Source organism: Molothrus aeneus, chromosome 5, assembly GCF_037042795.1.
Source record: "Molothrus aeneus isolate 106 chromosome 5, BPBGC_Maene_1.0, whole genome shotgun sequence".
Lineage (NCBI taxonomy): Eukaryota > Metazoa > Chordata > Aves > Passeriformes > Icteridae > Molothrus > Molothrus aeneus.
This window is the reverse complement of record NC_089650.1, coordinates 5,076,480-5,098,830: the sequence shown is the minus strand read 5'-3', so window position 1 is coordinate 5,098,830 and position 22,351 is coordinate 5,076,480. Positions and strand designations below refer to the sequence as shown.

General features: G+C 39.8%; 1 protein-coding gene across 1 annotated transcript in view; it reads left to right on the top strand.

Moving 5' to 3' along the window:
* Positions 1–22,351, top strand: part of CACNA1C (calcium voltage-gated channel subunit alpha1 C) — a 416,271-nt gene that overhangs the window by 257,495 nt on the left and 136,425 nt on the right. Inside the window, exons 8-9 of the mRNA XM_066550899.1 lie at positions 12,752–12,855; positions 19,313–19,485. Coding sequence (XP_066406996.1) covers positions 12,752–12,855; positions 19,313–19,485 — 277 coding nt within the window. The remainder of the gene's footprint in view (positions 1–12,751; positions 12,856–19,312; positions 19,486–22,351) is intronic.

Genomic DNA, 22,351 nt, shown 5'->3' with positions numbered 1-22,351 from the left:
GAAATGATGACTGATGCCTTCTGAAAAATACATCATCAGATTTGTTACCAGTGGACCCATATCTACCAGACAAATTCACAAATAACAGACTGGTTCATTACCCAGATCCTGGGAAAGAAAAAGACAAGGAAATAGGCCCAAGGTCAGGACACAAGTCATGGGTATAGAACCATTTACTAAATTATTGTTTATTTTGAGTTTAACTTGTTTTAACATCTTGCTTTTAAGACAAAGGGCAATACAATTAAATCTTCACCAGTGTTACTGTGAATATCAAGTCCTGCCTGCCTGCAAAGAGAATTAGTCCATTAATATTGGCTTTATTCATTGGTTTCAGAGGGATTTCTGCCTGGGCAGGATTTGAGGGCTCAGTATGATGAGTGGTCATAAGGGTGTAGTTTATCTGCATCCATAGCCCACTCTAGAACTGTCTCCTTGTAACTCCAACCCTCTGAACTGCACCCAAACTGGAGACCTAAAAACAATATTGAGCATATCTTCCAAAATATACAGAGACCAGAAGTGTAAAACAAAGGGTTTAGAAGTCAATGAGAGGTATCAGTCTTCCCGCTGGGAAGGGCTTGTGGGTTTTGGTGGATGAGAGGCTGAACATAACCCAGCAATGTGCACACAGCCATGTCCTGGGGTGCATCCAGGGCACTGTGGGCAGCAGGAGAGGGAGGGGATTCTGCCCCTCTGCTCAGCTCTGGTGAGACCCCACCGGAGTGCTGCATCCAGCCCTGGAGCCCAGCACAGGCAGGACATGGAGCTGTTGGGGTGAGTGCAGAGGAGGGCCAGGAAGATGATCAGAGGGCTGGAGGAGCTCTCCTGTGGAGAAATTCTGTGATTCTGTGGAAGGCTAAGAGAGCTGAGGTTGTTCAGTCTGGAGAGCAGAAGGAGAGCTCCAGAGAGACCTCCCAGTACCTAGAGGGGACCTACAAGGGAGCTGTAGTGGTTCTCTTACAAGGGCATGTAGTGATGGGACAGAGGGTGATGAATTAAAATGGAAAGGGGACAGATTTAGATCAGATATAAGGAAGAAAATGTTTACAGTGAGGGTGGGGAAACTCTGGCACAGGTTGCCCAGAGAGTTGATGGATTCCCCACCCCTGGGAACATTAAAGGTCAGGTTGGGCAGGGCTGTGAGCAGCCTGATCTCGTGGAATTTGTCTCTTTTCATTGCAGGGGGTTGGAGTAGATGGCCTTTAAGGGTCCTTTCAAACCCAAACTATTCTATGAATATTCACCACAGAGCATTGACTCTATTGACTTTTAAAGCACATCTAGAAGGAATCAGTCAGGATGTTGTGTTGATCTTACATATGTGGTGTTGCTTATAAGACTCACAAGAAAAGGAGAAGGGGTAGTTTTGTGTCACTAATGCAGCTGGAGCTCATTCAGGCTCATTGATAATAATTTCTCCAGCAACCCTCTAGAGCTTTTAGAGTATCCCTGAGTGCCTATCAGACAAAGGTTTATTATCTCTGTGCTACGAGTTCTAGATATTGTACATTTTATTTGATCATTTTGGATGTGATTTCACAACTGGAAACTGGATTAATTATCTAAATTGTAGAATTTTCCTAGGATTCCTAGATTGTGAACTGAATATGGAAGAACTTGGAATAAACTGATCAGGTGCAAAAAAAAAAAATTGACAGTCTTGTCTTCACTTTTTAAAGAAGGTAGTGATTATCTACATCTTATAGTGCTGTTTTTCATAATCTTTATTTTTAAGGACTTAATTGACTATGGGAATCAATGAATAGTGTGTGCTTTTATATTCCTGTGCATGCAGCAATCAGTACTGTTCTGATGTAGCTGTGGAAGAAATTGCTATCAGTCTGCACTGAGATAAATAGAAGCATTTATAAAACAGGAATAGTTATACAGGCAGAAAATCCTTTCTGGATAATCAGCCATGCAAATGTAAACACAAAATAAACAGAGATAGGAAGGGATAGCCCAGAATTCTAAGATGAAGTGAAATTTTTATATTTGGAAATGCACCACCATAGGGGATATTTTTATGCTTGAATTGAGCACTTTATTCTTTTGGCGTGTATTTCCAAAGACTTTAAAGGGCAAAAAGGTTTTTACATAACTGAGTAGCAGTAAGAGATGGAACTGCTGCAGTGGCTGTAATGAAAGAACTGTGGCTAAATAGCCTTTGGGCTCTTGAATGACTTTTTCAAAGCCCAACCTTTTCCTTTTAAAGGGAAAAAAAAAAAAGTTGTACACACTTATGTGAGAATAAGGCAACTCACATAAATCTCTGTGACTTTTACCTCTGGAGCTCTGATTAAGTCTGATTAAGTCACACAACGCCAAACAATTTTTGGAGGTCACTCCATGGCATTTCTGCAAATTGCAAATTCACTCAACAAGCACACATGTAATCAGTCTAATGAGAGAAAGGAGAGCCTTTATGGCCCTTCTTGGCCTCTCTGCTTTGCAGAACACTGCAGGTGGCTCAAAGGCAGGAACCTCCTCTAAGCCAGAGCCAGCCTGGCTCTGTGTCTGGCCTGTTCTTTCCCCACTGGTCTGTGTGACCCAGACAGCTTCAGAGCAGACAGAGTGACCTGAGCCACCACTGAGAAAAACCATCTGACTTCTGAGGGAGCAGTTTCAGGGAATTTTTTACATCCTCAAAGTGCAGCTGTTTCAGCATGCTCTAGAATGTGAGTTGCTTTATCACTTTGCAGTAATTGAATTTCAATATTTCACTTTTGGTTAACGTGTTCCATGTTAAACTGAATTGAGATACATTCAATTTTTTTTTTCTCTCTTTTACATATTAAGCCTGGAGAAAGTGAGTGAGGTGGCAAAGCAAGAGTTTTATTGGAGCTTAGAATTTTTCTTTGATGTAAGGTTTTCTTGCTGTGTAACTGATGTTTTTAGTGGGAGTTCAGAATCCCTGTATTGCCAAACATGCTGCAGAGATATGTAGCACCCTCCAGTTTTCACAGAAAAACAGAGAAGTCCCTCAAGAAAGCACAAAATTGCAGGTGGGATGGGAGGATGTATAAATGGTTGCTTCCTGATTATTTTTGTTTCCCCTCCCCTAGCTGACTAGAGGAATTTCCCAGAGGTAGTTGTATTAACAAAATTTAATATGCTGAGATTTTGTCAGCAAATCCACTCTTCAGATAGCTGATTTGCCATGACAGTGCATGTCCCTTTGGAGCACTACTGGCTGCTAATAAAAGTTGCCACTTTGTGAAAACAAAGGCCAGTAACACTGCTGGGATTTTTTAAGTGAAGGGAGAGCCTAATGGTTTTTTTTTTCCCTCTGTTTTGAAGAAAGTGTGAAGTTAAATGGCCTTTGCCATCTGTTGAAGTTGTACAGTAAACATGGGTGAAGGGCATTTGAAACCACAGATTTAACTAGGACACTGCTAAACACATTCAGCATTTCCCCTCTAGTGCTGGACAGGGTGTTGATTCTAGGTTGGTGCTTGGACTTGATCTTTAGAGGTCTTTTCCAGCCTTAATGGTTCTATGATTCTCTACCTCTCCAGCAAGCACAAACTGCCGTGCTGGAGATCAGGAAGCATTTTCAACAGAAATAACTTGCAGTGGAAAACAGCTCAGCTGAAGCATTGTGTGCCACAGACACTTTGACCTGCTGGTATTTGAATGCAAGCTGTATTTCTCTTCCCTACCCTCAGACAGAGACCTTGTTTTTTTTATAATGGCTGGGTCTGGTAAAAAACATCAGGCTGTAAAAAACAATGTGCACCCAAGCTGAAAACAGATGAAATATGAATGTGGAAGTTTACTAACGAGTAAAATAATGTTGTGGAGTTCAGTGCTTATATACTGAGAGCTAAAAAACACAGTGGAAAGACTCAGTGACAACATACAGTCAGTATCAGTCATCTGGGACTAGATAGATGAAAGTTTGGTCTTTTTCTATGTTTCTCTGACTTTATACAGTCTTTCCCAGCTGATAAAATGTGCATATCCTTGAAAATGGGCCTGTATTTAATGAGTGATGAAAATGTGCTGCTATAAAAAATAAGTGTGGCAAATTCTACTGGTAGCAATACACTTCCCTCAAACTGCATGCAAGCAAAGCAAACATGGTTTGCTCCATGTAACAGCAAAGTGGCATTCCTGTATAACTTTAGAGAAGCTCATATGAGCTATTTGACATGTTTTTCACTTTGCCATCAAGCAATGACCTGGTTCTGAGGCAGAGCTGATCTCAGCTCCCACCTTGCTCTTGAGGTAGGACCCTTTCTGTGGGACTCCTGCCTTTGCACAGTGTCCCAGGAAGCTCAAGCCAGTCAAGGTGTATCTCCTGCAGGAGTGTGCTCTCTCACAGCTCTAAAGATTGAGCCCCAGCACTGTTTCCATTTGTCTTCTGTTGCAGGGCTGTGTGGGGAATCTTGGTCACTTCTGGAGACTGCACCCTCTTGTCAGGGAGATCAGGCAGTGTAGCAATGAACTATAGCTACACCAAAAGCTTTTAATTAATAAACCACAAGTTATGGTTCATCTGGATCAGGGCAGGTGAACTTGGGTGAGGACGTTTATAGCAGGTTCAACATCTTTGAAGACCTTCAATCTTTGTTAGGAGAGGTGAAGAAGCAACCTCTGCAGACTCCCCATTCTCAGATCTGTCTGCCACCTTCCCCTTCTCTCTTCTGGACTCATCTTCTATTGCTGCAGTTTCTTTGATTCTTTCTCAGGGGTTCTCTGTTGTAAATTAATCTTGATGTTTCTGTTGTCCTCATCAAGGCAGTTCTTTCTCAGTTAATGGCTCCATTTAGCTCCTGCAGAGAATTCTGTACAAATTGCCAATGTTTCTGCCTCAGAGTGACTTTTAATTTGCTCTTTCCATCACTAGAGAGTATTCAAAATGATTGGGGAACCAAGCTAAACATTGGAATCCTCTTACTTTTCCTACTGTCCTACTATTTCTCCAACATGTGATGAGTCTTGTCTAAATTATTCATCTTTATCCCACAGTGGCTCTATAGCAGAATAACCTCTCTGGAGCATTCTCTGCCTTGGTTCATGATCCCTGTGCCCTTGTCTTCTTCACCGAGCTCTGTCTTGCCTTTCTCATGAAGACATTGAAAAAAGTTATAGGTATTTATATGTACCTAGAGAATGCACATACAGAATTTGTAAAATTCCATAGTTGAGGTAACACAGTAAGTAGAGCCTTAAGAGCTTGGAGAAGACAACTGAGCTTAAAATTTCCTTTTTTTCTTCAGTATTTCAAAATAAAAGAAATATGATTGTCAAAACAGGACCAGCTGATCAAGTGCTGCTTGTTTCTTTGACTGTCATCTGTTCAAACTGAAGCTGGGTTGAACTCTCTGGTGTCTCCTTTGCATCCATCTGATAGCACCAGCTACAAAATGTGAATTTAGGAACAGTTTTAAGGAGTGACTGTGGCTTAGAGTCCCTCTAAGATTATTAGGGTGTTGATGCTTAGCAAGAAATTCTACCCAGACAAAGAGCAAAGACATCTGGAGGCCTTTGCCTGTGTTTTAAGCCATTATTCCTAAGTCATTAAAAGTAAGTCTAGTTTATTTTAGTTTTTACATTTTTGCTTATTACAAAGTTAGGATTTTTTGTCATTTTTTTACCCCCTCTCTCTCTCTTGAGTCAGCTCTGAGACCTTAATTTCCCACTCCTTTTCACCTGTCCTAAAGACTCAGAACATCTGAAAGACTATTCCAGGTCAACAAGAAGATAATACTTTTCATTATGCACTCAAATTTATAGATGGAAATGCTTAAATGTTTTTTGTCATTTTTTAGTCACTATGTACGTTAAGCTTCAATTTTTTTCCTGAGGAATTTCTGAAGATTACCTCCTAATCATACATTCCTCCCAGTTCTGTGCCCCAGCCTATTCGAGCAAAGCACTTACTCATATCAGCTCATTTCCACTGGTAACAATAATATTGACCATTGGCCTCAGTGGAATTATTCATTTATGTCCCTTGAATTATGCACACACATGATTGCTGGATTAAAAACCAACCAAGCAAAGACAATTAATTAGATTTTACACAGTGGAGGATCTGCAAGGTGGAATCTGCATGCTTATGTAATAATGCACTAAATCCACCTTTTAGGATATGTGATGGGTAATGGGAAATATGATCCTTTCCTTGCTCCTTTCCTGAATGGTGAAGTCAGATGAATGTATGCTGTGTCTATAGACTTACTTCAAGTGTATGTGGAGAGCAACCAGGAATTTATCAAGTAAAAGTATGACTTTTTTCATGTCTTTATTGACGTGATACACAGCAACCTCACACCATTCAGGCTCCAAACAAACCAGCAGATTCAGGAGATGCAGAATTTCAGCGCTAGAGAAACAATCTCCTTCTTTGCCCCATAGGTTGTAAAAACTTGGCTTACTGAGCCTATCATACAGAGAAAGTCAATTTTAGTAATGTGTCTCTTGTTACTCAATCTTTAATTCTGTGTCACCTCATTGACATATTTCTGGGGCTTCTTTTAAGCATTTACAGATTTGTAAAATTAGAAATTGTGAATAATAATAAACAATTTCCTTGTTAAAAGCAGCAAGGTTTACAATACATTAAAAATTGCATAGTTAATAAAATTATCACAGGTATTACATAAAAAAGCCCCATTATAACATAAGAAGTGTACAGTTTAGAAATCAGATAAAAAGCATAATGTGCAGGATTCATTACCAGAGCTAACAACACTAAATTTCTGCATATTTAGAGGTTGATTTATTTGTGTCACAGTCTCAATAGTCACAATCCTATTACCCACTGCAAGTTAAGACCAAATGAGACAATTCCCAGATGCCTCAGATCCGTAAGCAGAAGTTGAGAGAAAGACAGGAGTCAAACGTTCTTGTCACACATCCTCTGATAACTCCCAAGAGCTTTCAAGGTAAAGACTCAAAGTACTCTAGAGCCAAAGGTTCTTAAGCCCAAATCTGGTCTGCAGTGGAGGAGTTAAACAAGAAGATATTGTTTTGTTGAGCAAAATATTTTTTTTTTCTTTGCAGAGCAGCCTCAAAAATCCTGCTGTCACCAGTTATGGTTGTTAGTTAGATGTTGTTAGGACCTGCCAGCAATATAATTTTCCTCATTTGGGATGAATATATTGTTCTTCATCTGTTTCTGCTGATGCAATATGTCTAGCATGAGGAAAGGTAGATCTTTCAAAGTTTGGCTTCTTCACTGGACAGATGTATGCAGACACTTTGTAGGAAATTCACCCTACCTTAATTATTTCAGAAGGAACACCTGGATTTATGACATCTTTTTTGTTCCCTGACTGTACGAGTGCAAATTTCAAAAGAAGTGAAGTTTCAGAAACAAAGAAAAGATTTAATGAAGTCATTTAATGGAAGCCAAAGAAAATATTATAAGAGTAGGAGTACTCTACTTCCCAGGTCACATAACCCTAGTGTGAGATGTAGGGTTTACCTCCTGTCCATGATATGGATATTTTTTTCTTTAATATTGTCAACTCAACTATAGCTGTGAAGAGTAAAGCACCATCCTTTGTTTATTATATATATTATATAATAATATATTATATGTTATTATTATAATTATATATAATTATTATTGAGTAATTATAATAATTATATAGAATATAATATATATTTATTATGTTTATTTATTTATTATTATTGGAGTTGGACCCAAGTTGTGACTGAAAGTTATGGCAGAGAATGTTTTTCCCTGACAGTGCAAAACTGTGCATCATCCTATTAAAAAAAAAAAAAAAGAAAAGGAAAAAAAGAAGAGTTTAAAGTTTTCATTCCGTGAGGTTATTTGTGAATGAAATGCATTCACCCAAATATTCATGGGAAGAGAAGGAAAGAGGAGGTGGAAAAGGAAAATTTATGTTTGAAGCAAAACCTCTTTGATCAATGATAAATATCCCAATCTCTCATCAATACCTGCATGATGCTTTATGCATCCCCTGAGCTCTGCCTGCCAGTAGCCTACCATGAGATCTTTGATCTGAGCTGAGGAAATGACTTCTACATATTCCAAAAGTTAGGAAGGTGCTTAAGCCCTGTTCTTGAAAAGATGGTTTTCAAAACAAAGTCTTCAAGCTGGAGGACAGATTTAATGATAGTTATGTGTTATTTCTGTTGTCTCCTGCTCCCAATACTCATCAATTTTAGATTGTCACAAGAAACACTTGGTTTCAGCTAGAGATCTTCCTACTGGCCATAACCATTAGTTTTGGCTAGGTTGTTTTCTGAGGCAGTAAATTCCACAGATGGGTTACAGAAAATAGCATTTCTTTGCAAAATTTCCAAATTTGCTGCCCTTTAATTTTATTAAATATGCTGCTCCTCTCAATGAATGTTACTCTGTAGAACGTTATACACTTCCTTGTAGAATACTACATTTCATTATAGAATACTTGTAGTACTAACATTTTAAAAAGTGTTATCACACCATTCTATAGTCATTAGAAATCAATTAACAAACAGCTTCTGTTCCTTTATTTGAGGAACAGAAGCCTAGCCCAGGTGCCCTAACTTACTTTCCATTAAGCTGCAGCTCTACAGCACTGTGCACCGAATGAGGCAGATTTCATTTTTCATTCAGCTTGCTGCTTTCCATTGACTGATTTCCAGCTGCCCTTTTCTGATGGATTAAACTTTTCCTGTGACCCTCTGTTGTTTTTGAAAGACATTCAGCACACAGTGTCAGGGTGTGAGTGTGTGACATGTAAAGTCAGCAGAATTTAGTGAATTGTGTCTACCCCTCCCATTAAGTGACTGAAAGCCTGTGCTTGGTGATGCTCAACCACTGTGGTAATAGGTTTTATGCCTCCAACATTGTCTTTGAACTATGGTGCCTGTGTAAGGAATGAGACACTTGCAAATGTGCCAGACTATTATCCCTGGGAAAGAAAAAAAAATGACCAAACAACTAATGCATGAATGTCTCCTGTGGCCTTGCCAATGTGATCTCACCTGTGTCTTCTCAAAACCCAGAAAACAGAGGCACAAAGTTCTACTAAGAAAGTCTTTTATTCCTTGGCCCCTACTGAAACTGCTGATAATAAATGAGAGCAGCAGAATACAGAATTAAAAACCCTGGTGTTATTTCTAGGTGATTACCTGTACCATTGAGAGAAAAACCTTTGCTGAAATGCTCAGGCATGAGAGCAGTTAAGGGTGCTTGGCAAAGATGGAGCTCTTCCAGCTCTTCCAGCATATCCAGACCTTGGATATGCTGAAATGAACTCTTTTTGTCATGAAACTGAGTGGTTTCTTTGACAGTACCCAGTGAGGCAGGGTAGTTTCCCACTTTGCAGATTGGAAAGCAGAGGCATAATGAGCCAAATGATGTCCCCACAGTGCCAGAGAGACTATGTAGGAAATAATAATGAGAAGGAATCCTTATCTCCAAGCTCTCTGAGAGATGATGCATGAATGCTCTGAAATGTGCCAGCTTCCTCACTGTTGAGAGTAGTGACATGTAAGTGTTGAGATGTGAGCTGTGAGAGGTCGGGCAGTTTGACTCAGAAAGCAGAATTATTTCCATAAATGACAATCTGCAGCTTCCCACTCATTCCGAGGTTCCAGCTGATGTAACTATTGTTCCACACATGCTTAAGTTGGCATCAGGTTGCAATCACCTGGACTGAAAGTTATAATTTGGACCTCAACTGGTTGGTATTATAGTCTTTGTTTAGAACTGTGAATTTAGAAGATGATCTACCTTTTCTGTTGGATTCCTAGGGTTAGTAGTAAACACTCAGGGAGAAGTGTTGCACTCAGGCACCGCAAAACTGAGCTGTGTACCAGGAGTTGCTCATCCTGGAGAGGTAACCTATAACTGAGTCAGTTCCTGTTTTCTGGGGGTAACAGTACAAAATATATCTTGCAGACTTCATTTTCTGCACTCAGGAGGGTGCAGAAGGAAACACTTCTGGCCTTGCTGGTACTGTTTTGAGTAAGTCTATTCCTATTCTTTTCCCCCCAGCTTTCACCAAACAACCTATTTCTCTGCATTTCTCCTGCAGCTGTTTTTCAGGAGCTCACAGTGTAAGCTCACAGTGTACTCTTTCCTTATTGCAGAGAGGTTTTAACATAATTTAACAAACACTTAACATTATATGATCATATAACATACATTCCTGTCACCTGTGGGTGACATTATTCCCACAGGAATAATCTCACCTCATAATAATGGAATAATCTCACATGCTACAAAAGAAAAAAAGACATGAGAGCACCAAATGTAGGGAAGTCCAGCAAGAGAGACAGACTCAGCTGTCTGCCAAATACTGGCAGTTTCTCTCTGCTTGAGAAGCTCTTGCTGTTTCTGCCCCTCAGCTTCTCTGTTATGTATATAAATGTGCAATAGAAAGGAGATAAAAAGCTGACCTCTGAAATTTTCAGTCTGAGAAGTCCCAAATGCTCTGTGTACCAGAATGCAGGTCTGCTTTACAGGACTAATTTGTGCTGATGCTAGCTGGTACAATTGTTATGCAATTGTGCAGGCATTGGGAATAACAGAGTACACTATATTCTAGTTATATACTTTACCAGGACATGGTGGAACTTCTTGCCATCTGGAAATTTCTTCATGCCAATGAAGGTTTGACCTTCTCCTGACATGAATATGACCTCTGTACCTGACACCCTGGCTTTTGCTCTTTACATTTCTCTTGTACCACAGCTTTGAGAAGTTCTACTTTTCCAGCTGACAAAGAATCCCAAACTGATGATAGATAAATACCATGCAGCTCAGGCTTTTTTATCACCATCTATCATAATTAGAGGGATGTCAATTCATCATTGTGCCCACAGTGGCAAATTCTTATGGTAGTTTTTCAATGTCATCCATACTGATTGTTTGTGCAGATTGCTTTAAATAGATATTGGTGTTCTTTATAGGAGAGAGAGTGTGTTAAATCTCATTTCTTTACTTAATTCCAACTTGGGCATTTACATTTTGCCTTCCTGGTTTCCCAGCTGGGATCTCAGGTGAGTTTTTGCTTCCATCTTTATACTTGAGGATGCTTTGTTCTCATTAAAGCCCTGATGTGCAGCAGACCCCAGGGGTGCTACTTTTTGGTCCCATGGGATGAAATGTGGCTTGCAAGCATAAATAGTAATTAGTATGATTTATAAACTAACTGAAAAATCCTGCCAAATTATTAAAAGGGAAGAAGTTTGTTATGGTTAGGGAATGTTAGCATCTCAGGTACTCTTCTGCCCACCAAATGTATTTATCCTGTGAGGAAGGAGATCCTGTGAACTGTTTTCACAGAGGCAGATTTTGAGGTTATTTTTTAATGAGTCTACTTCAGTTCAGTCACAGCTGAAGGAGATGGAGTTCTAGATCAGTCCATTTACTGTGGACTATTTCCAGACAAGAACTTTAGTGACTCTACTTTGGAAGAAAATGGATAATGGGATTCCATCCACAAAGAACTGATTATATTAGCGTTACTCTCCTGCCTTGTCTTATTGAAGGTCTGAAATTCCTTTCCTAAGTTGTTATGAATCTTGAGTGAAATTACCTCCCCTGAAGTGTGTCTCATTGCCCATGTATGGAAGGATATTTCTCCTGTGATTCCAACAAATGTTTAGGTTGCAAAGGAAAGAGCATTTTCCTGGAAAGAGAAGGCAAAATTTTCAAAAGAGTGGAAAACAAAGGAATGTAGATTTCTTTATGCTTTCAGGTACTTTAAAGTCTGCAATTTATGTTCATAAATCAATTTAGTGCTCCTGAAAATGTTAACCACCATCTGTTTCTTTAATGATGCTATTTCTGGATTCAAAGATAATTGTTTATGAAGAGTAAAGAAGGGACTCTGGTATTTTTGATACCATTATGAAAGTGAGATTCGATTAAGATATCCAGCAACTTTCCAAAATTTTGAACTTTGAAGGAGACTTCAAGATGAAATAGCATTTATGTACTAGATGCTTTTAGAATATATACAAGATCTTATTGTGGGCTAGAACTGAACCTCATATAATACAGGTTCTGGTGCTAACATAATTCTGCCTGCTTCATGTGGAGATGCTTAAAGTAGTGTGAAATCCATGTCATTCAGTTTACACTCTCAGATTCTCTTAGTATTCTGTTGTGTAGGAATTGTGTTTTGGTAAGTGAATCATCCTTCAAGACAAGAGAACGAAGCTTGTAAGGAAGCTTTAGGAAGCACTTGGCCAGGTCAGAACATGGTGGGCCTTGAAAAGACCTTCCTGGAAAGAACAAAGCTGCTGCCCTCACTGTGGTAAACTGTGAAGATTTACACAGAAAGATCAGTATTTTCCCAGTTCCCACCTGCTCCTCCCTGAGGTACCTGTGCTGCACGTGGGAAGTAAATGTGATCTGACAGCACACTGTGGCAATGCCTACCAAAAACTAGAAGTATTTTCCCTGGCAACAGAGTCATATATGTGAGCAGCCAAGTTTAGAATTCATGGGGTGGACCCTTGGAGGTGTTTTAAGTAAATTCCAAAAAGTAAATCCACAATTTTGAGCATCCAAGAAAGTGCCAGTAGGGCGCGTTGTTATATCTTAGGTTGTATTAGTCACTGACTAATAATACGTCAATGAGGAAATAGATCAGAAAAAAAAACAGTCAAAGGAGTGGTCACATCAGAAAGAACAAACAGAAACACTTGGTATGATTATGTATAAACCAACCACAGGCTCTATTTACAAACCTTTCCATCTGTTCCTTTGCCTAATCATTTCTGCTTTCCCTCTCTGTCTTCTAACTTTCCTTCGTCTTTCCAGATGCAGGACGCTATGGGCTATGAGTTACCATGGGTGTATTTTGTCAGTCTGGTCATCTTTGGATCCTTTTTCGTTCTAAATCTGGTTCTTGGTGTGTTGAGCGGGTAAGCTGACAGTTTTGGTGTCCTTTTTCCAATGCTACAGGGCAAGACTCCATAATAAGGGTTCTTCCCTGTCACCAGGATTCTTTCAGAGGGATTAAAAATCTGAATCCAAGGAAGCTTCACATCAGCTCTGAAATACTTTGACAAAATGTTCAAATATTGCAAATAACAATGCAGGTAACAAAAGCGGTGTTATTCCCTGACAGAGAAATTCAACCTCGGGGCCTTCAAAATTATTTATGTCAACCTGTCATAAATTTCTAGAAAACTGGCTATTGAAGAACCTTACTGCTGGTGACTTGGGATCTCTTTGGCTGGAGCCTTGCAGTGCTCAGAATCTGAGCTTGTCTCACTAATTATCATTCCACTCTTCCAGGTCAATGATGCCATAGGAAGGGACTGGCCCTGGATCTATTTTGTTACACTAATCATCATAGGGTCATTTTTTGTACTTAACTTGGTTCTCGGTGTACTTAGCGGGTAAGCAGTACCAGGAAAATGTTTTATTATTGTTTATTTTTAAAAATCTGTATTTCTATTCCTACTCTCTGGTTACCAAAACAACGGTCAGTGGCGGGTTGATCTCAAGAACCTTAAGAGAAGGCCTAGGCTATTGCTGTGCCAATAGCAAAATACAGCATTCTTAGTATCACAGAAGGAGTCTTTGGACTAAATCAAAAGAATATAAGACAATTTTTTTGTCTGTAACACATTCCTCTACCTGTACACTGTGGGGAGAGGACAGCGCTGTGCTCCCATGTGGGCAAAGCAATCCATGCACCATAGAAGGAGATTATAGTAGAATTTCTGGAAGAGTCAGTAAGATTGAAGGAGGAATGAGAGCATGAGACAAATCCCTTTACATCTGTAGGATGAGATTCCTGCCAAATTATGTCTTCTTACAGGAGAAATTTTCACATTGTTTAGAACATCTGAAGCACAGCCTACCAGGAGACTATTTTCCCTGGAGAGAGTCTTGGGCACGTTTCTTCTTCAGTAAGCCCATCTTCTCTATTGTGCAGATTGCAAACTTGGCATGATGCAGGGAGAAAAGATCATTTCCCTCTGACCTTTTCCAAGGATGAACAGAGAAGCAGAAGTCCTTTTAGTGTTTAAGCATTTTTAAGACATCCAGATATTTAGCTGTGTTTCAGTTCTGCAGTACAACCCTCACTGCAAAGCATCATTTTAGTAGCTTTGATTAAAAACAATGGGTATTGTCCCCAGTACTTAAAAACTTTACTGCCCCTGGGGAGACACATAATTTAAGGAATCAAGCCAGCAAACATTCCTTGAAAGATTTAAAAAAAAAAAATCTTCTAGGATTAGGCTTCTAGTTCCATATTTGGGCATGAATGGGGGCTACAGACATTCTGTGTACATGGATAAATATGGTATGAGGATTTTTATGTATCCTCTTTTTGTTTCTACCATCCTTCCTCCTTTGATGAGCTCTAAATTAGTTTCATTAAGGCCTGTACCAGTTGCCTGTGCAGGCAGCCCTGAAGTCCTTTGTCTTTTGATCAAAAGAGAGGGAAAATGATCTCTGAGCAGGAGAGAGGACTTGATGCCTCATAGAAATATGTCCTCGGTACTTGGGCCAACAAGATAGGAAGGGCAGCAGTGGGACTGGGGAAAAAGATCCACCTTTGGCCATGGAGACAGGCAAAGAGACAGGTAATAGAAGGTCAGAAGGAGGTATTATTTCTATCTTCATGACTCCATTGAAGGAGAAGCCACTGTGACAGCTGCTGCAAGTAGAAGGGTTTCCACACCATAATGGAAGTGTGGAGAAAATCCTCGGTAATGAAGTGTTGGGCAATAGTCTGTGTTTGCATATCTGGAGAGTGAAGCCCTGGTACAGCTTTGAAACACAAACTCCTCATTCCTCCAGGTGGATACTCTGCCCAGCAGGTAAGGATGTCAGCACTAGTGGGGAATGATCAGCTGACAGGGAAAGGGATCTGATCTATCACAGGTGTGCTCAAGGACCCTATAGAAATCTTGTTAAAGATTATGGGGTATCTGATTGGATAAAAAGTGCCTGTGAGCCCAGCCATGGGGAGTGCATAGTATTCAAGCACTGCTGATTCAATTTACCTGCACTTGGATTTTTACCTGTGAATAATTAATAATTTAGTTTCCTCTCTCTTTCATTTTCAACTCAAAAAAGTCTTTTGAGGCCTAAATGTTCCACCTCCTGCCATACTGCAGCTAAACCACCACAGTTAGTGGTAGGAGATGGAAACAGTCTGTAGAGGGAACTGAAATCAAAGATGAAGTTCACCTTGTTTAAGCTGTGAGTCACTCTTTCTGGCTGTCTTCACAGTGTTATGACAGCTGCACTGTTTCTGCAAAAATGTCCCCAACTGGAGAAAAGTAAAAAGAAACTTGAGAATTTGCATCCATGAAAAAACACAGAAATTATGGGAGAAATTTTCCAAATTTTCTTTGGTCTATATAAGCAGTTCTTAAACAATTAACTTTCTAAAGCAGTTCTAAATTCTGCTGAGTTACAAAGTGTCTTCACTTTGCAGATTCAGCTTTTTTTCTTGGAGAGTTGCTATTGCTATTTGTCTGATCTATGTTGATGATCCACCTGTCTGTTCTAGATACAAAGCAGCATTCCTGGTTATCTCTGAATATCCATTCTGGGCATCTCTGATTTTTTTTCCCATTTATCTATTTCAGGAGCTTCAGCAGGCATGTTGTGTAGGTAGGCTTCACAAATGACAGATTAGCTTGGGGGGAGGAGGGTAATCACTTCTGAATACATAAGTGTAATTAATTGTACTCACAAAGACACCTTGATTGCACCTGCAAAATGAAATGCTGGATTCTGCTCTGCTGAAAGAGCTCTTTTGTAATTTGTTTTTCCTCAGGTATATCATCCATTCATGGTCCTGGTGAATTTACTAATCACATACTAGCCTAAATAGCATGTCAGAGTATTTATATGTGGAGCTGTAATCTCCTCCTGACTTGGCTGAGCACAATACAAAATTCATGTACTCCAAAGGAATATCCAGTCAGCAGATCACACAGCAGACCTCCCTAAGCCCAGGCAAAACAATTCCACATCATTGCTCTGAGCAGTGATAAGAAGTCACTCAAGATCAGAGATGTTCACATCTCTGTTATCTATTTCAGTTAATTAATGAGGAAAAAAAAGGCAGAGGCGGTTCAACCTTCAGACAAGTACACCTAAGAATATAGAGTCCCATTTCCTTTATATTTTGATCCAGATCCCAGGACACAGGCCAAACAAGCAGTTGCCTAAGGCAAATGGAGGGCAGGAGAACAGAGGGTTTCTTCTGCCTTGAGAGGCTCCTGCAAAACACAGTTGGCTGCTTTTGATGCTTTTACTGCCAAGAAAGAGGTCAGAGTGAACAGGAGGCTGGCTATGGTTGTAGCTCCTCCTTGAGCAGGTTTTGTGACCTTTCAGGTATTTTTCCTAAATTTCTGACTCCTCTTCCAACCTGTCCTACTCCTTGGTGTACTTCTCAGGGTGGATGAGATTTGGAGCCTTGTGCTCCACTTTGAGTAGTAAGCAAGAGTTTTGAACTGTTAGAATTCTGCTGTTTTGCTCACTTTCCATCTCGCCTCTAAATGTGAGAAATCATATCAACAAGACTAACCTAAATTCCATCATTGGGATAGGAAAAAGAAATTTTCTTCTGAAACAGCACATAATGCAGAGCTGGGTGTTTATGATCTTGACCCACTCTAACCCCACACAGAGAAAGCATCTCTCCAGAATACTCTGCTCTCTGGTGTTCCCACTGGCAGGCATTTCTATAATTTTCTGGGAGAAGTAAACCAAAGTGAAACAAACTGAATTGTGGTAAAAACAATCAGATGCACCCACTCTTATACTGATGTTTTGGGTTCACTGAAAAAAGACAGATTGCTTGCTAGTTGTGTGAGCCTTTGTTGACCTCACCCTGCCATGATTGTGCAGCCTTTTTTGTGGAAGCAAAAAGACTAGAAGACTCTAGATGAACATGACACTTCCATCAAAAGCTTCTGTGGTCCTTGGCCTGCCTGCTGGAGCTGCAAGCAGTGACCATTTACTGCCAGCTGTGCTGGAGGCAGCAGCAATGTGTGCACCTGCCTGCAATACACCCTGGGCTGAGGCCACCAGCTCCCTTGCCATGGGATGGAAAATGGCCACTGATAAGAACTCTTGATTTACATTTGCCCACGTGGGAGGTGGTTTGAATTGCAGTGGCAATTTCCTGAGCCACCTGTTCTCAATGGTTTAGTGTTAGTAGAGCATAGAAATTAAGACAATTTAAACCAGTTGTCTTCTTTGGAGAGTCATTTGAGTTGTGGAGTGTCATGCGTTGTACCAAGGGAAGAGACATGGAATTGCAGGTCATTTGCACAAAGCAATCACAGTATTTTGCATTGTGTCAGAAAACTCTAGGTTCAGCCCATTTCAAAATTTGACCCATTTGTTTTAGATTCTAAAATAATACTTTATGAGCTAAAAATTGAAATGTTGGAATTTGATGTAACAGGCTTAATAATACATTGATTATTAAGTGATTATTTTTTTAAGAGTTAATTCATTAATTTGCATACAGCAGTGTAGCAGGCCCAGGGGAAAAGTGTTACTGAAGCAGAAAATATAACCACCACTGATGGATTTTTTCCTAACAATCTTTGTACAGTTTTTATTATTATTATTGTTGGGCTTATTTGTTTCTTTTATATTGTAAATAGTAAAATATCACTCCCAGTATGAGAAAATTTCATTTTTCGTTTTTTCCATGCCTTGAGGCTGAGTTTGGACCATGAGCTGACTGTGGACTAACTTCAGGCCAGAGAAGCCAGTGGTTCTCTTCCTCACCTCCACCTTACCACACTTACTTAGGCAGGCTTGAACCTTCAGCAGCATAACAGGGGTGCACATGACACTGGTGTGCATTGTCACATATTTTGGCTAGAAATAAAGGGATCATTCTGCTTTGATCCTGCTGCAGTCCTGGTGTCATGCACAGTTCAGAATTCTGAAAACCTGATGCAAAGCCTATGAAGTCCGTGGAAGTCTTTCAGCAGGTTTTGAACCCAACAGGAGGAAAGCACTCACCGTCACTGTTAGAAATCCACCTCCACCTCAGTCACGTGGCACTCACAAAATTCACATTTTGGCTAAGATTTTCATTATCCTAATATTATGCCAGCAAAATCAGTGGTAGATTTTCTATTCACTTTTGCAGGAACAAATCTAAACCAAATGCCAAGTGGAGTAGCATTTTGTTAAATCCATTCATTGCTGACAGTCTTCAGCAACAGTAATGGATAGAGCACTGGGGAGATTGGCTTTACCTCTTTTCCTAGAAAAAGTGGCCTGTATTATCTGCTGTGTGTGTCTTGTGTAGTGATCTGCTTCAGCAGATATAAGACTTAATGCTTAAGTACTCTTGGTCCAGCAATTTTCACAATCATTAAACTTACTTTTTAAAATACAAGTGTTAAAACCTGGGTTAGAATCACATGAGTCTCTAAATAAGGGAGGTCAGCATTTCTTGAAAAAAATTATTGATGAAAGAGGAGAAGAAACAGCACTGCAGCCAAAAAGAAGACAAAGCCAAGAACCCAGGATCATAACCAAGCAACAGGAAATTCTTGTTCTTATGCCCGGTTTTAAGCCTGAATTCCCAACAGTGTTCTTTCATAAAACTATCATCAAATGCGTTTTGCCCTGTCCACTTTCTGGCAGAATTTATTAGTTTTGTCTATCCATAATTTATTGTATTTGTCCATCCAGTGTGAGATTTGAAAAATATATTTCATGTCAGATAACAGCCTCGAATGCTGAAACTCCTCAGTAAAACTTTGAGGTCTGAGTTTTTAACTATATTTTTCAGTACTGTGAAGGAAATGGTCCATAATTAAATGTGTACAGGATTGTGAGTACCATTAATTACACTTAAACTAGCCCAAATTAGTTGTGATGAAATGTAAAATCTTAAACACTGATTGAAACCTGGCTAGAAATTAGAGCCACCAGCTCACTCTCCAGATGTCAGATTATTGTCAAACAGTTCATCTTTAACCATTATTCATATAGACATTTGTAGATAACTCTTGGAGAATATCAAGTGTTTACAGAATGTTAGAAAATGTCTGGTATTTTACACAAAATTGTACATAAATGTCATATATATGTTTTATTTGAATTGTCAATCAAATGCTGAGAAGGAAAGTTTTGAAAAAGGTTATCAGTCTTTTCCTAAGTGTTGGTAGATATGTGGACACTCCAGCTGTTTTACACGTGTGTGCGCAGCAAGGATGGTCCATACATGTGTTTGTCTGGAGAGAATAGAAACAGCTGGATGTGCTACACAGACTGAGGAGACTTTCTGGTGGAAATCATTCTAACCCATTGTTTTTCTTCCATCTCTTCCTCCTTTCTGCCCATGTCCTGTCCCTCCCTCCCTCTTGCTAGGGAGTTTTCCAAAGAAAGAGAAAAGGCCAAGGCTCGAGGCGATTTCCAGAAGCTTCGAGAAAAGCAGCAGCTAGAGGAGGATCTGAAGGGATACTTAGACTGGATAACTCAAGCAGAAGATATTGATCCAGAAAATGAAGATGAAGGCATGGATGAGGAGAAGCCTCGAAACAGTAAGCAACTTTCTTCTCTCACTTTCTTTTTCTTTTTCTCTCTCTCTTTCTCTGTCTCTCTCCGTGCTTTTAGCCACAAAGCCTGTGCCCATCTGCTGTAGTGCTGAGGTGGCTTCTAAGGAAGAACAAGTTCTTCCTTCCTGAGACGTGCAATATGCTTATACATGATTCCAATTTAATGCTTGTAGGAAAGCATGGGAAGCAGAAATACGAATACAATAATTGGTATTCTGCAGATCAGTGTTTAGTCTGTGATAGAGGCATTAGATCCTGAAATTAAACAGATGAAAGGTCAATACTTGCTGGTAAAGTCCACTACTGAGAAAAGTTTTAAAGTACAAGTGTGCTGTCCATTCATTTATTTAATTGAAGCTCATTGTTGTAGGCTTTTTGCACATGGTTGGTTCCTTTGAAAGCAAAGGTTTCTCAGGGAAAGGAGAGTTACAGTACGGGAGGAGGGCCAAATCAGCTCTGTTGTATCTTAAGGGTGCCATCTGTAACTCCATTGAAAACAGTGGATTTGTGCTTGCTTTTGCCAGGATGGGTTAAGCTCCCAGACTTTTCTTCTAAGGGTGTTACTTCTTACTCTTCTTTTTTGGAGTTGACAAGGTGTTTGTACAAAGTGCAAATTCACCAAAAATCTCTTATTAGAAATCCTGAAGAAAGAGGGCCTTGAAGAAAGCAGTGCTTCCCCAACATTTCATTAGCATTATTGAATCTTCTACAACTTCTCTTTTACCAACACAAGCTGTGTAACACTTCAGAGCCACTTAGCAGTTGTCATTGCTGGTTGTGCACTTGGGAAATGTCAGACTTGGAACCCTTACACAGCCCATGGACAATGGCTCTACTCTTGACTTTCATCATGGGAATGTGCATTTTCTTTGTTTGATTTTGGAAGAGAAGACATGAAACATGTCCTAGATATCACCCTTCTTACCAGACAATCAAAATCTATGGGATGGTCCCATCACAAACATATCTTCCAGTAGCAGGAAGATTGGACATTGCAAAGTTGTGCTTTTCTCTCTTCAGCAAGATTTTTAGTAGATGTTCATGACCTTTAGAATATTAGTAACCACTATTTCTGCCAAAACAATGAAATTCTTCAAAAAAAAAAGGGCTCACTAATATCGGGTTATACCCACAATACTTAGGTATCTGGACTTGAAGGAGTCACTGTGGTGACTCAGACTCTTCCCAAATCAGATTATTTTGATTTTTATGCTGGTATTTTCATTGCTCATATAGTTTACTTTCACCTCAGCAACCATTCAAAAATAACTATATTAATCATGTCCAAAATTTGCTGCTCAGTGGCATACCATACATGAATAAATCAGATGAGGGTTCACTGCATGTACTGTTGAGTGTGGTCAATCCATATTTGAGCTAACAAGCCCCTTTTGTGGGTGGTGATATTAAGAAGTGAAAGGTAACACATCTCCAGCTTGCTGTCAGTTCTTCCTGGTCAATTTGATAAGGTGAGTTTTGGAAGACATGGTTTATCAAAATTAGTCCTTTCACATCTGAGTCAGAAAAGCTGAGAAGTAATGGTTTCAGTTTAAGATAACATCACAGAAAAGGTACTGTGAGTAAGTGACAGGGCAGGGCATTTTGTTTAGGGTGAGGTTTATTTTTGGTGTGTTATCTCCTGGGTTGAATGCTTTGGCATTCCTGTCAGCAGTCAATCACCAGTAGGGTTAAATTGGAAGAGAAAGATGGCATTATTTCTCTTCCAAAAGCCATTTACAAAAAAAGTGAAGGACAGATGGCACAGATGTAAATCCCTCATAAGTCCCTTTGGCTTGAGTGTTCCCAAGACATTTGAATCCCACCTACTCTCAGTCCAAGCTTACATCACCAAGACTCCAATGTCTTCCTTGTTTTCTTATGTTTAGCTCAGCTGCCTCCTGTGCACCTTCAGTGTCTTTTGTTCAAGTGCTCATCAAAGCTCATCACCTTCTGTTTCTAGCGCAGCATCTGAACTCCATGGCTGACTGTTACTGCCCTTTCAAGCACACTTTGTTCAGTGACTAATTAATGTTGACTTTTGAGGTATCAGCCCTGAGAATTTCAAATGACAGATGACTGGAGCACGCAGGGCAGTTCAGACCTCCTTAAGCTGCTGTGTTAGCTCAATAAACTTCAGGTGTGGCCTTTGCATCAGTGGTGTTGTACTGATGCTCAGAGGACATGTGCTCCTGCCTGAGCTCTGACACTGATTCACACCAATACTTTAAAGAAGTCACATCAGTTTTTGCTTCTTTGCTTTTTCCTGAGAGCTTTTTTTTTTGGGATTTTTTTTAATAAAGAGTATCAGAATAGTTTAGAAGTTCAAATAAAAAAATACTTATTAATCTAGAGACTCAGCTAATGTAAGTTCTGAGACTCAGCAGTTTACACCATCTGGGCTCTGACCCAGGTAGTCTACCTACACTGAATCATCCCAAACACAGAGAACATATGTTTCCCATCTTTTCTTTGTCCTTGGCAGCTACAGAGGCAGATTTTTCTGTCTTTAACTTTGTAGAGAGTGCTGCCCACTTGTCAGCATGGGCACTGCCTCCTGTAAAACAGAGGACACAAGGTGGAAGGGAAGAGAAACTCACTTGCATCCCCTTTTGGTTTAACTGCCTGTGACAGTCCTTAGGGCATCATCATTCATATTTTGCATACACTGCTGCTTTCCTGAGGCTCTCAAACTTTGCCCAAAGCCTCACTGGTAGTTTGCAGCCCTTAATGAAGTTACCAAGTCCAAGGCTACAACAGAGAACACCTTAGTGAAGGAAAGGGTAAAAAAGGAAGATAAATGCAACCAGAGTTGGACAACCTGTGCAGTCTTTAGTTCTTCTCTCCATAGTAG